Here is an 11,858-nt window from a genome sequence, read left to right as displayed (position 1 = left end):
CAGTACGCCCCCCTCCCCGTCCGTGTTACAGGCGTGTGTCGGACGCGGTCTCCCGAACCCGTGCCGCCGGCGTGGCCTCGGGGCAGGTCCGCTAATCAGACCCCGGCATCAGAGGGCACCACTTTCCCACGCTGTTTCCAGCCCGCTGCGCTAATGCCCGCAGACACCTGAATGTAAATGTTTGTACAGGTCGGACAATGCGGGCCTGGCAGGCGGGCCGACGGAGCACCTGTGCGTACCTGGGCAGGTAAGAACTCGTGCCCGCGCGTGCCCCGGCATGGCCCCGCTGGTTTAGGCCGGCCAACGGTCTGCAAACATTCCCTTACATATACCGTAATCTCCGAGCAGAGGTTGGGCTTCTTTTGAACGTTCTATGGGTTTTCTTGGCTTTTCTATCTAGTCAGCTTTTTTCTCAGACACACAAACCCCCTGATTTAGACCGGACCAACTATCTGCAAACATTCCCTTACATATACCGTAATCTCCAAGCAGACGTTAGGCTTCTTTTGGACGTTTTAAGGGTTTTCGTGGCTTTTCTATCTCGTCAGCTTTTTTCTCAGTGAGGTACCCCCTGATTTAAACCGGACCAACTATCTGCAAACATTCCCATCATGAGGTGAAGCCGTACGCGTGTGGCGGAAAGACGTTCGGCTGGGAACCAAGTGGTCCCGAGTTCGAATCCTGCCATGCCACCAATCTTGTGCTCTTGGGAAAGGCACTTTACACGAATTTCCTCACTTTACTCACTGACAGGTGATTTAGGCTGGGTCTGCAAACATTCCCATACATACACCGTAATCTCCAAGCAGAGGTTGGGCTTCTTTTAGACGTTTTAATTGATTTTGTTGAGCTTTCTATCTCGTCAGCTTTTCTCTAGGTCTACACCCATCCACAAAGAAAAGCTGACAAAAAAGATCACCACCTTAAATTACCCAAAATAAGCCTAACTTCTGCCTGGAGAGTAGCACACTGGACCTGGTAACCGAATATTGTGGCTGGGCTGGACTGACCTTCAAAAGGGCTTGGACAACCAAAGACAATTCAAGAAGCTAAATTTAAACAAGACTTTGGAAAAGCTTCTTACTGTAACGTAAGAACGTGAAAAAGGTAGAAAAAAAGAAGCATTGAAATCCTCTTTTTTTCTGTGTACCTGCACTGGTGAAAAGGGCGTTGAAATGCTTTTTTATCATAACAGATAAGATTCAAATTTTCCTGCACGAATTTTGGTCATGAAACATAGATCAAACTGTTAAGAAACATTTCAATTCTTTGCTCAGCATTTTAAAGGTGGTAAGAACATACTAACTTACGTGCCGAGTATCATGACTGGTCATGTTGGGCACACATAGACACCAGAAAAGACTACATAATTTCCCATGCCTCTTGGGGATGAATAATCAGTACAAATTGGCCCAAGTAGAGTTGGCAATTCAGCAGGGGAGTTAGCCGGCCACAGAAGCTCCCACAGGACCAAGTACGTCTCTTCATGTATTTGTAAAATCCTCTTCACACATTCAGAACCTTCCCCCGAAAACCAACAAGCCAAGGCTGACTGAAGTTCGGAAGCAGTCTGATCCACTGCTAGGCCACGCCTACCTTTCGATACGAATCGAATCGAATTTGAGTTAAATTTGAGTCAAATTTTACTACCAAACAGGTAACCACCAGTCAACCGTGTCCCAATCACCCATCAACAATATTTTGGAACATTCGAATGGCACAGCCGTACAGTAGCCGTAAAGTATTGAATGCTACTAGAAAAGTGTGACAGTTTAAAAAAATCTATCCAGCCGCTTATCACAATTTATGTGTGTATCCTATCACAAATATACATGAATGTCTAACATTCATCGACGTGACTCGCGGTGTTGCGTACTGCATCAAAGAGGAATGAGATAAAGTACTTGTCTTCACGTGCTGCAATATGTGGTCTTTGACATCTTCGAAGAAAAGGCGAGGGTCCTTTCTAAGAAGCCAAAAGCACTGCCCACTGTACTGTCCCAAAGACTTCATCATTATCATATGTTCACATAATGTCTTTCCTTTACTTTTTGTCTTCACGTGCTTCAATATGTGGACTTTAACAACATCTTCTTCGAAAAGGCGAGGTTCCTTCCTTAAGAATCCCCCAGCGCTGCCCAGTGATACTATCATTGTGCCGTTCCAATTGTGTACTGATCCCGTCTAGTCTCCCTTATCACCCGTAGAAAATCTGGATCAACTCGGACAAAAAAACCCAAGCCGGCCCAAAATCTCCCCAGCGCCCAGCAGGCTGGAGTTTTATCAGAAAGGGCTCGGGCCTGGCGGGTAATCTTACAATGAAGACGACTGACACCGGTATCAGATTTCCTGATAGGCTTGTCATGCAAATAGACGTGGCACTACTTCGACCTAGTCACTACAAGACTGTACTGCTGAGTTAGAACTCACCGAAGTAGACTTTTAGTGGTTCGACGGAGGAGGGCCAAAACAAAAATTCCATCGAACTAGAATTAAAAACGTATCTTCATCATATTCACTTTAGTATCTTACACTTTATATATATTTCGATTCTTTTGTATGATTCTTTGAGATGTCAAAGGGACATCAACAACTAATAGCACAGAAAAGTAAACACAAGTAAAGTTATAATCCCATGTTCAAGTGTACAGGATAAAACAACAAAATAATTCAGCCCCTTCTAGTTCTTATCAGTTTGGCAGGTGTATAAATAATGTGTAGTTGACTATATGTATCATCATATGGTGTTAATCTACACAAAATCTACACAACGTTTCACAATTTTTATCTAGTACCTATCTGAATCAAACAGGTGGTTATATACGCATACGTTGGATTGGCACATAGCTCGCTTTGATAGCCCGTAGCTGACACACTGTAGTTACGTTTGCAGTTCTAACATTAGAGTCCAGCTAGTCATGGTTTACTGAAAACTACTGAATTATAACATGTCCGCAAGTGTGCACAACAATCGCCTTATTATTTAATAACTGACATACAAATTTCAGTCACAAAAAGTCATAAGACGTAGAAATATTCCTTCATTCATTTCATTGACTTAAGTAGTGTGCTGAAAAATGTTCGGAAATCCTTACTTAATCCAGTCACCAAAAATGCGTGTTCGAATAGTCAAGGTCAAACCTTGCGAGTTGCCCTCCCGTGAGTTGCCCCCCTCCCCCTTTCCTCTTTAATCACCCAGTACGGCCGGACCCACACGACGCTCTGACCCGAACGCCCAGCGTGGGAAAAGTCAACATTCTCGACAAGTCGGACAAATAGGAAAGACAAACGAGGTCGTGTCGGCCCGGCTGATGCGGAGTTTACTCCGAACCACAACCCGACATGTAAGGGGCGACAAACACACGCTGACCTCTGACCTGGAATCCATCATGGCCCCCGGAGACAGGTTTCTTCAAACAGCCGTTTTACTGTTATGGCTGTTTTTAGTCCACCTTTGTTTAGTTCTTTACAGTCCCTGGTCTTTTGTGATGGCAAAAACATATGTATGTGTGTAATTGTCAAACTGCTTGTGGCATACCATTGCACTAAAGTTAATGTCCACAGTTGGTGGGAACATTGGCACTATTTAGTTATTTCCCATTAACGGTATTGACACCTTTGATCCTTTGATATAAAACGTTTTACTATTATGGCTATTTTAGTCCATCTTTGTTTCGTTATTTATGGCCCCTGTTCTTTTGTGATGGCAAAAACATATGTATGTGTGTAATTGTCAAACCGTTTGTGGCATACCATTGCTCTAAAGTTGATATCCTCTGTTGGTAGGGGCACCAGTACGTCAGCAGTAGTAGTTAGCTATTTGCCATTAACAGTATTGGCAGCTTTGATATAAAACGTTTTACTATTATGGCTATTTTAGTCCATCTAGTGCTATCTTTGTTTCGTTCTTTATGGCCCATGTTCTTTTGTGATGGCAAAAACATACGTATGTGGCATACCATAGCACCAAAGTTGATGTACTCTGTCGGTAGGAGCACCAGTACTAGTTAGCTATTTGCAATTAACGAGATTACCACCTTTAATGTAAAACACCGTATACTCTACCATTCATTTCTTTCACGACGTCTGAATGCTGGCAATGTTATTTTCAACCTGTCCACTCTGTGATACATAATTTCTACGTTAGTTAGTTTCGCCAACTTCAAGTAACTATAGAATAGATACTAGTAGTTTTATTACAGCGTTTTAAGTATTTTACGAATTTATATCCGGATATTGGCATCAATTCTGAGGTAAATATATAAACATAAACACATAAAACATGACAATAAAGATTTTATGGATACATGGGACAACCAATTCCACATTTGTTGAGGGTATAATAGAAGTAGAAGAAAGCTTACATGACTTAAACCACCTGTTCGTTCTTACCCCAAATTCGATAATATATATAGGAACCAATAAAGTAAAACGATTTGGATGATATCAACCCTCTTCTTTCTTCAAGGAAAGTCTAATACCTAATTTAAAACTAGTTTGTTCTTTATGTATAGTACTGTATAGCGTTCTGTGTTGCTATCTACAATAGTAAACAAACCCTTAAATTTACCGGTAAGTGTTAAAAACATGGAGGTTTCGTTACCTAGAACATTTTCAAAATCCCACATTGAGCACATTTAATAAGCTCAAAGAACGGAGTTGGCAGGAAGACGTCGCCATTTTTTCTCCAAACATCTACTTAAAGAATAAACAAAGGTCCCTGCTATTGTTGGCATTTCGTGCCAAACAAATCACATTAATTTATGACCGATGTCTACATTTTTCAGTAGCCCCTGTCCCCTGTCGCCTGTAGTAAATTCTCTAGACCAGCCTACCTGTCCCATCTAGGACATCAGATCGTAAAATTTGTCAACTGTGCTGAATTCTCGATGTTTACATAGCCCCTATTGCAGGCGTTTACTGGAGCGAGGCCAGAGAAGCACATGCTTTGAGGGAAACAATGTCTAGAGTTAGATGTTCAAGGGTTAGGTGTAACAAGTCGTTCGGTGTAATATAGCCAGCTGTCGCCGCGCCGCGTGCCTGCGAAGCTGGTGTGTTACGCCGAAAGGCGGTTATATCAGCTCTATAGATACAGATTCAGATTATCACCATTATTATTTTATTATATCACTTATTGTTACCATTATCATCAAAGGCATCCTTGGTCTGTTTAGAGTGGTATTTTATTGGCCGGTTATTCCTTCAGCACAGGTTATGTACCAATCTGTGACCATCCTGTCAAGTGGCTTACTTTATAAGGTCAAGGATCAACAATAATCAATCAGGGTTATCTATGACATGTACTGATATTGATTATGGAGACAATAAGCAACCTGTGGTGACATAGTATTGAAAAATCAATTGTATTTATGTGATTAATTGATGTACTCTATAATGTGTAGTGTATCTATTTGATATGCGGTTGTTTGTAAATTTGCTAGTTGTATTGATTGATTTGTATACAGCATTTTGTGTTTGTAAATTATAGTAGCTTTTCTGCAAAGCAGTCTAAAACAAGTATAGGCACGAAGCCGGCTTTTTTGCTTTTTTTTTTATTATATTCCAACATTTCATGACTAGACATGGTGATGGCACACTCAAGTTATATCAACTTATTTTATGCCGCCACCTACGCAGAGGACAAATACAGGACAGGACAATACTCATTTTCACTTGAGGAAAGTGCCTTTCCCAAGGGCACAAGATCGGCGGCATGTCAGGACTCGAACCCGGGACCTCTTGGTTCCGAGTCGAGCGCTCTTTCCACGGAGCCTGTTTATAATACGGGAAGCCCGAGTGTGCGTGTCAGTACAGTGGCTCTGCGCGCGTCGTACACACGGCTGTAACTTGATCCGGACATGAGAACGCGCGCAGGACGTTAGGTCGGCATCAGGACGGGCCGTGCGCCGGCCTGACGGTCAAAACGCGCCGGGCTGGCGGGCACGGGCGACGGAGCAGGCTTGTTTACGGCGCGGCTACGGGCTCGACACGCGACGGACGGTTCTGGCTTGTAAGGCGTGACAACGGAAGTGTGGCGCAACGACAGAGTGCTCGACTCGGAACCAAGAGGTCCCGGGTTCGAGTCCTGACACCTCACCGATCTTGTGCCCTTGGGAAAGGCCCTTTACACTAATCTCCAAGCAGATCCCTTTCGGTGGTAAAAAGACAGTATCAAATTGGCCAGGCAGTATCCATTAGCCAGAGAAGGTCGGCAGCCATATATAAAAAGGTAACGATCATTCCCCCACAACCTCTGCTTGGAGAGTACAGGGACCTATGGTAGACGTTTTACGGCGCGACTACGGGCCCGACACACCACGGACGGTACAGGCCTGTAAGACGTAATAACGGAAGTACGACAGACCCCCGACACGCGACCGACACCTCACGTCCGGCCGGCGTCACCACGATAAGGACAGGATCATCCCAACACTTACCACTAATCCAAAAATTCTTCATTATCGATAACGATATCAAAACAGTAGTACCCCCGCCTACACTTTTAAAGTTAGTAAACTGATAATGTCCTGGTCCTATGCTATTGGTTCTATGCTAGAAAACAATATCATACAGAAGATGAGAACTATATTTGCATATCGTGATATTTTAACTTTTGATATTGGTATCCCCTCAATATTATAACTTTTGATATTGGTATCCCTCAATATTATATTTGAGGGTATTTGTTAGCCTAAATTTAACACATTGTGCATACTGCTCTTCAGTAATGTTCCTGATATAGGTTGACAGGGTGAAATAGACCTTGAAGTTGTTCTTCTGACGGTGCCGCCAGTTAGGACGTGATATTTGAACTTTTCCGTCGTCCAAAGTCCACCTTCACTATGTAGGTAAGAACTGATCATCTAAAATATCAACATTGGCTCTTATAAACACCCGGCCTGGTTATGTTCACATTCTATGAATATGAGAAAAGTTAGTTGAATGTAACATGGATGACATTACAACGTTCGATCTTTTGCACGACCCCCAAGGCCTCCAACAGGTGGTTGCGGATGATCATCACGAAAAACGCGGAGGAGGCTATGGGGTCGTTACCTTTCATCCCTGAACCCGTCAATCAGGTGGGGGCACTTATCACTGCCCTTGTTTACTTTTTTCAACATTTGTTTAGAGAATAGTCGGGACAAGCAATTGGGGGCGTGGTTTTCCCACACTATGCTGCCTGCCTCCACACGCCGCTGACAAAGGGGTTGGCACGTGCTTACCCGGGATAATTGACCCGCCACTTTGTAATAGCACGACTGCAGATGTCAGTTGTCAGCACCGATTGCGCATGGCTGGCTGGGTAGATCCGCCAGCCGACCAATCACGTCCCAGAGCTGGCAAGCCGCCGGTGACTTTGACCAATCAGGGAGAAGGTCACAGACGTGTTTGGAGGTGTGACGGCTGCAGTGATTGGAGGAGAGAGTGAAGGAATGCCTTGTGGGAAAAGCCTGTCAGCGGCGTTCACACGAGCCGAACTGAATACTAAATACAAACACTTCTAATCTGCATTCCCACACTCCAGCGGACGGTGCGACACTGTGCGACCGCCGGCCGGCCGTCCGACTTCCCCCGTCACCATTCCTCCACACGCCACCTTCCTCAACACACACACAGGAACATACCAACACACTCCCGCCATGGAAAAACAAAAGGACAACAGACCGAGCGAAGGACGCAAGGTGGGAACTACTTTAGCACTTTTTTTTTTACTTGTCAACATTAGAGTTAATGATAATGTCGGTCGGCAGGAGGAATATTTCCACAGGTAGGCTGCGTCGCGTCGCGTGTAGAACGTGTGCCGAGCAGAACTGAGGTATAAACGTAATGAGTTCTCCAGTATGGGCATGACTTTAACAGTGTTTTGTTCCATCCACAGTCCTCCAAGCCGATCATGGAAAAGCGACGACGTGCCCGCATCAACGACAGTCTAAACCAACTCAAGACGCTGATTTTGGACGCACTTAAGAAGGACGTAAGTAGTCTGTGTGTGCTCATCGATGTGTAGATACTATCGACGACCTTTTTGCTGATTTATAAACATATTATCGAACACATAACATGCCTTTTGACAGAGTTAACGTTAGCGTTAACGCTAACTTAGCTAGACTTAAGAGATCTACGTGTACCTGTACTTAATAAACGTCGGAGCGGAAGTTACGTTTCAACACAGGTCTGTTTACTACGTAAGCGAGGAAAAACATGTTGACATAATAACCAACACTTGTCTGTAACGATCTGACTAGGAAACAGTTTTAGTTTGCCATGAAGGTTAACAGGTGGTTGTACAGAAAAGTTACGTCCAGGTTGTGGTAAAATAGAGTACCGTATGGACTAAATGTTCTATTTCCTGTTGCCTACTCAGAGCTCGCGCCATTCCAAGTTGGAGAAGGCCGACATATTGGAAATGACCGTCAAACATCTCCGAAACTTGCAGAGACAACATGTAGCTGGTAAGTCATATTTCATGTGTTTTATGTCAGAAATAAGTTATACTACAAGCAGAAACCCCATCGGGAGAAGAGTGTATTGGTAAACAAACATTACGACGACTGCCCGACATGTACTGTAGATTTTTGTCTCAAAGGCAACTTGTTCATTATTTTCAAAGGCTCTGAGAAGTTGTCTAGTAGACAAATTGGCGCCTGTGAAAGCTGTAATGTGTCCCAAGTCTCCATGGATACCGACTGTCTAACACATATTATCTGTTACCGTCATTACTGGCATCTGTGTGGTGTACCTGTAATTGTTGTCACCATTGTACGCTCTCCGCTTATCGAATTGCTGACTGCTGTTTGTCCAGGTCAAGACAAAATGACATTTGATAAACGTCAACAGAAGAACAAATATAAAAACTGCAGTTTGGTATTTGAGATTGTTTGTTGGTACTGATTGACTGTTTTGACGTAATGTGGAGGCCGCGCTAGAAAACAATATTATTATACAGAAGATGAGGACTAAATTAGCATATCGTGATCTTTTCATTTTGTGCCAACGTATCCCCTCAATGTTACATTTGAGGGTATTTTGTAGTCTATATTTGTTATAGAAATACTGCAGTTTGGTAGTTGAAATTGTTGATACTTATTGTTGTTTTTGTTTGTGTGTTTTTACAGCGGCGGTGAGCACGGACCCCAATGTTCTAGGGCAGTACCGAGCGGGGTTTAACGAGTGTATGACCGAGGTGAGCAGTTTCCTCGGCTCGGCCAGTACCGTGGAGACTGAGGTCCACCAAAGACTGCTGAACCACCTAGCGGGCTGTTGTCACAACGTCAGCCCGGTTACCTCCACCTACACCAGCCCCACGGTCCTCCCCACCGCAGCGGCAGCGGCGTCCGGCCCGGCCATGGCGCACGGCCGCCCCGTCCAAGTCCAGGTCCCCGCCGCAGCGTCCGCCACCGCCCTTCCCGTGGCGGCTAGCACCGTGAACTTCCCGCGGCCGAACCTCCAGCTCTCCCCTCCCGAAGCCTCCTGCTCCCAGCCGCTCCAGGCGAAAGTGTACGGCGGGATCCCGCTGGTGTCCGGGCAGATCGGCGGCGGGGAGCCCGTGGCGGTTCTCCTGCCCAGCCAAGTGTTCTCGGGAGGACAGATGCCGAGCCACCTGATTCCGGTCTATACCAACCCGACTGTCCTGACGGGGGCGAGCTACGTCCCTCCAGCCGGACTGTTACCCCAGGGCGGGCCCGTACAGCCGTCGGGACAGGAGCCGGCCGTGTCGAACATTCCTCCGGCGATGAACATTATGGGTTTACCGACCAGCGCCGCGCCGGTACCGGCCCAGGGTCTGGCCGTCCCCCTGTCCATAGCGTCCGCGTCACAGGCACTGCCGGCTAACGCCAGACCAGCCAACCAACAACCGCCCTCCGTCCAACCTCCGGAACCTGAGAAAATGTGGAGGCCTTGGTGACGAATTATATGACATTTTGAGCGTTGACATATCCTTAATTTTTTTTCCTTTTTGACTGAATCAAATTGTAAAGTTGTATAGAGTGTAAATACAGGAGAAATATGTGTCTTGTTGTGCACCATGTGATCGTAAATGTTGTGTATTTGAACCAGTGCCCGACGAAACTAAGTACTGGAGAAATATGTTATTTTTTGTACCGTTTAATCATGAATTATGATGTGTATTTGAACAAGTGTGTGCTGCAATTCTCGTTGCCTTGACGAGCGAATAAATGTTATCAAACAATGTATAACTTCTCATTGTCCTTTACTCAATGGTCTATTTAGGCGAACGACGAACGGTAGAATATTCTTAAGTACACACATTTACATCATAAAAACTCTACTCATATCTAGCTTTTGCACACGTATAGAGTTCAGCCGTGTCCATAATAGAAAATTGTTGCTTGTTTTGTACCGTAGGCCGGTTCTAGCTAGTTATTGGTGGTGACAAAAAAGTAATGGACACCTCGCATGGGTTGTTTTGGAGGTATTTTAAGCGCTTTAGCATGGAATGACGACAAAAATGGCGGTAAATGTCAATATCAGACAGATATCTATATCCAGATTTTTTTCTTAGCCTTTGTCGACCTAAAATTGCAATGATCGTGAATGTCTTTAATGCATTGATAAACTATGGGGAAAATGTTCTTAAAGACCACCAAAATGTTAGTTACACCACAATGGCCAGGTGGTCCGTATGTAGAGGTGGTCACCTGGATGCATATCAGTGGTCAGTTGGTAATCTCCAAGCAGATCCTAGGGTGGCATAAAACTAGCCTCTAACAGGCTTCGGGTGCGGCAAAATGTTCTCACCCAGCAGACCAACTCCCTCGGCATGTTATCTCTCTATATGCCCGATTTACACTCTTTCCAGCCGCCACCTGAAGCCTGGTAGAGGCTAGTATAAGACAGTATCAAATTGGCCAGAGAGGGCCCGATACGCCACCCTGCTTGGAGATTAGTCAGTTGGTCCCTACATAATACAGAGTTCCTCACTATTTAGTACAGGTTTGACTGTAGCCTATTTCCTGTATATTGACGTAGTTTAAGGCAGGGTCACGGAAGTAAATAATGTCCAAGTGACGCCCATAAGAAATGCGGGGCGTACCTAACATCACAACAGCCCGTCATTGCACCACAACACACCTAGTCTGGCCATAGAATTTATTGCAGGCTGAAAAGAGTCAATATTTAGCGTTTCGAACGTCTGACGTACGCGTTACCATAGTAACGGGGTGGGAACAAGTAACTTTTGTGTTCCTTCCGCTCAGTAAGGGGTAAATAACTTAGCCTCGATCAGGCTTCGGGAGGTGGCTGGACAGAGTGGAAATTGTACTCTCCAAGCAGAGGTTGATGGGGGAAGATCGTTACCTTTTATATTTGGTCCGTTTTTTTAAGAGTACAGTTTGCTGATAACTTTAATCTATAGCGGACCAACTCCCCTGGTATGTTATCTGTCTATTTGGCCAATTTCTACTCTATTCAACATCTTCCTGAAAATAATCTTAGCATTGACAGTCCCTGCAAGTACGACAGTGCCTATCAAACCTCCAAGCAAATGTTTGGGGTGAAAGATCGCATTGTTTTTTGACGGTCGGGCTTCGCTGTAGTCTCCTTAACAAAACAGGAAGTTCCGCTGCAGTACCATAACAAGCTGCTAGGGGGCCGACATCTAATAATCGCTAGGTCTCATCAATACCTACCAACCTACCAAGTTCCATGACAATCTATAAATAGCTTCTTGAGTTATCTTGCTAATCCATATACATACACACACACACACACACACACACACACACACACACACACACACACACACACACACACACACACACACACACACACACACACACACACACACACACACACACACATACATGTATACACACACATACAAACGCTGTGGA

At 44.8% G+C, this 11,858-nt stretch overlaps 1 protein-coding gene across 1 annotated transcript; it reads left to right on the top strand.

The window, feature by feature from the left end:
• The first annotated feature begins 7,460 nt into the window (after window positions 1-7,460).
• On the top strand, window positions 7,461-10,199 carry LOC109472666 (transcription factor HES-1-B-like). The gene is made up of 4 exons (XM_019772505.1): window positions 7,461-7,685; window positions 7,883-7,978; window positions 8,369-8,456; window positions 9,120-10,199. The coding sequence occupies exons 1-4, from the start codon at window positions 7,644-7,646 to the stop codon at window positions 9,908-9,910; spliced, it is 1,017 nt and encodes a 338-aa protein (XP_019628064.1). The 5' UTR covers window positions 7,461-7,643; the 3' UTR covers window positions 9,911-10,199.
• The last annotated feature ends 1,659 nt before the right edge of the window (window positions 10,200-11,858 follow it).

Source organism: Branchiostoma belcheri, unplaced genomic scaffold (assembly GCF_001625305.1).
Source record: "Branchiostoma belcheri isolate BF01 breed outbred unplaced genomic scaffold, Haploidv18h27 scaffold28, whole genome shotgun sequence".
Lineage (NCBI taxonomy): Eukaryota > Metazoa > Chordata > Leptocardii > Amphioxiformes > Branchiostomatidae > Branchiostoma > Branchiostoma belcheri.
This window is presented reverse-complemented; position numbering and strand designations above follow the sequence as displayed.

Coding starts and splice junctions, on each gene's coding strand:
- LOC109472666 (XM_019772505.1), top strand. CDS start 7,644: ATGGAAAAACAAAAGGACAACAGACCGAGCGAAGGACGCAAG. Junction 7,686..7,882: donor GACCGAGCGAAGGACGCAAG/GTGGGAACTACT, acceptor TTCCATCCACAG/TCCTCCAAGCCGATCATGGA. Junction 8,457..9,119: donor GCAGAGACAACATGTAGCTG/GTAAGTCATATT, acceptor GTGTTTTTACAG/CGGCGGTGAGCACGGACCCC.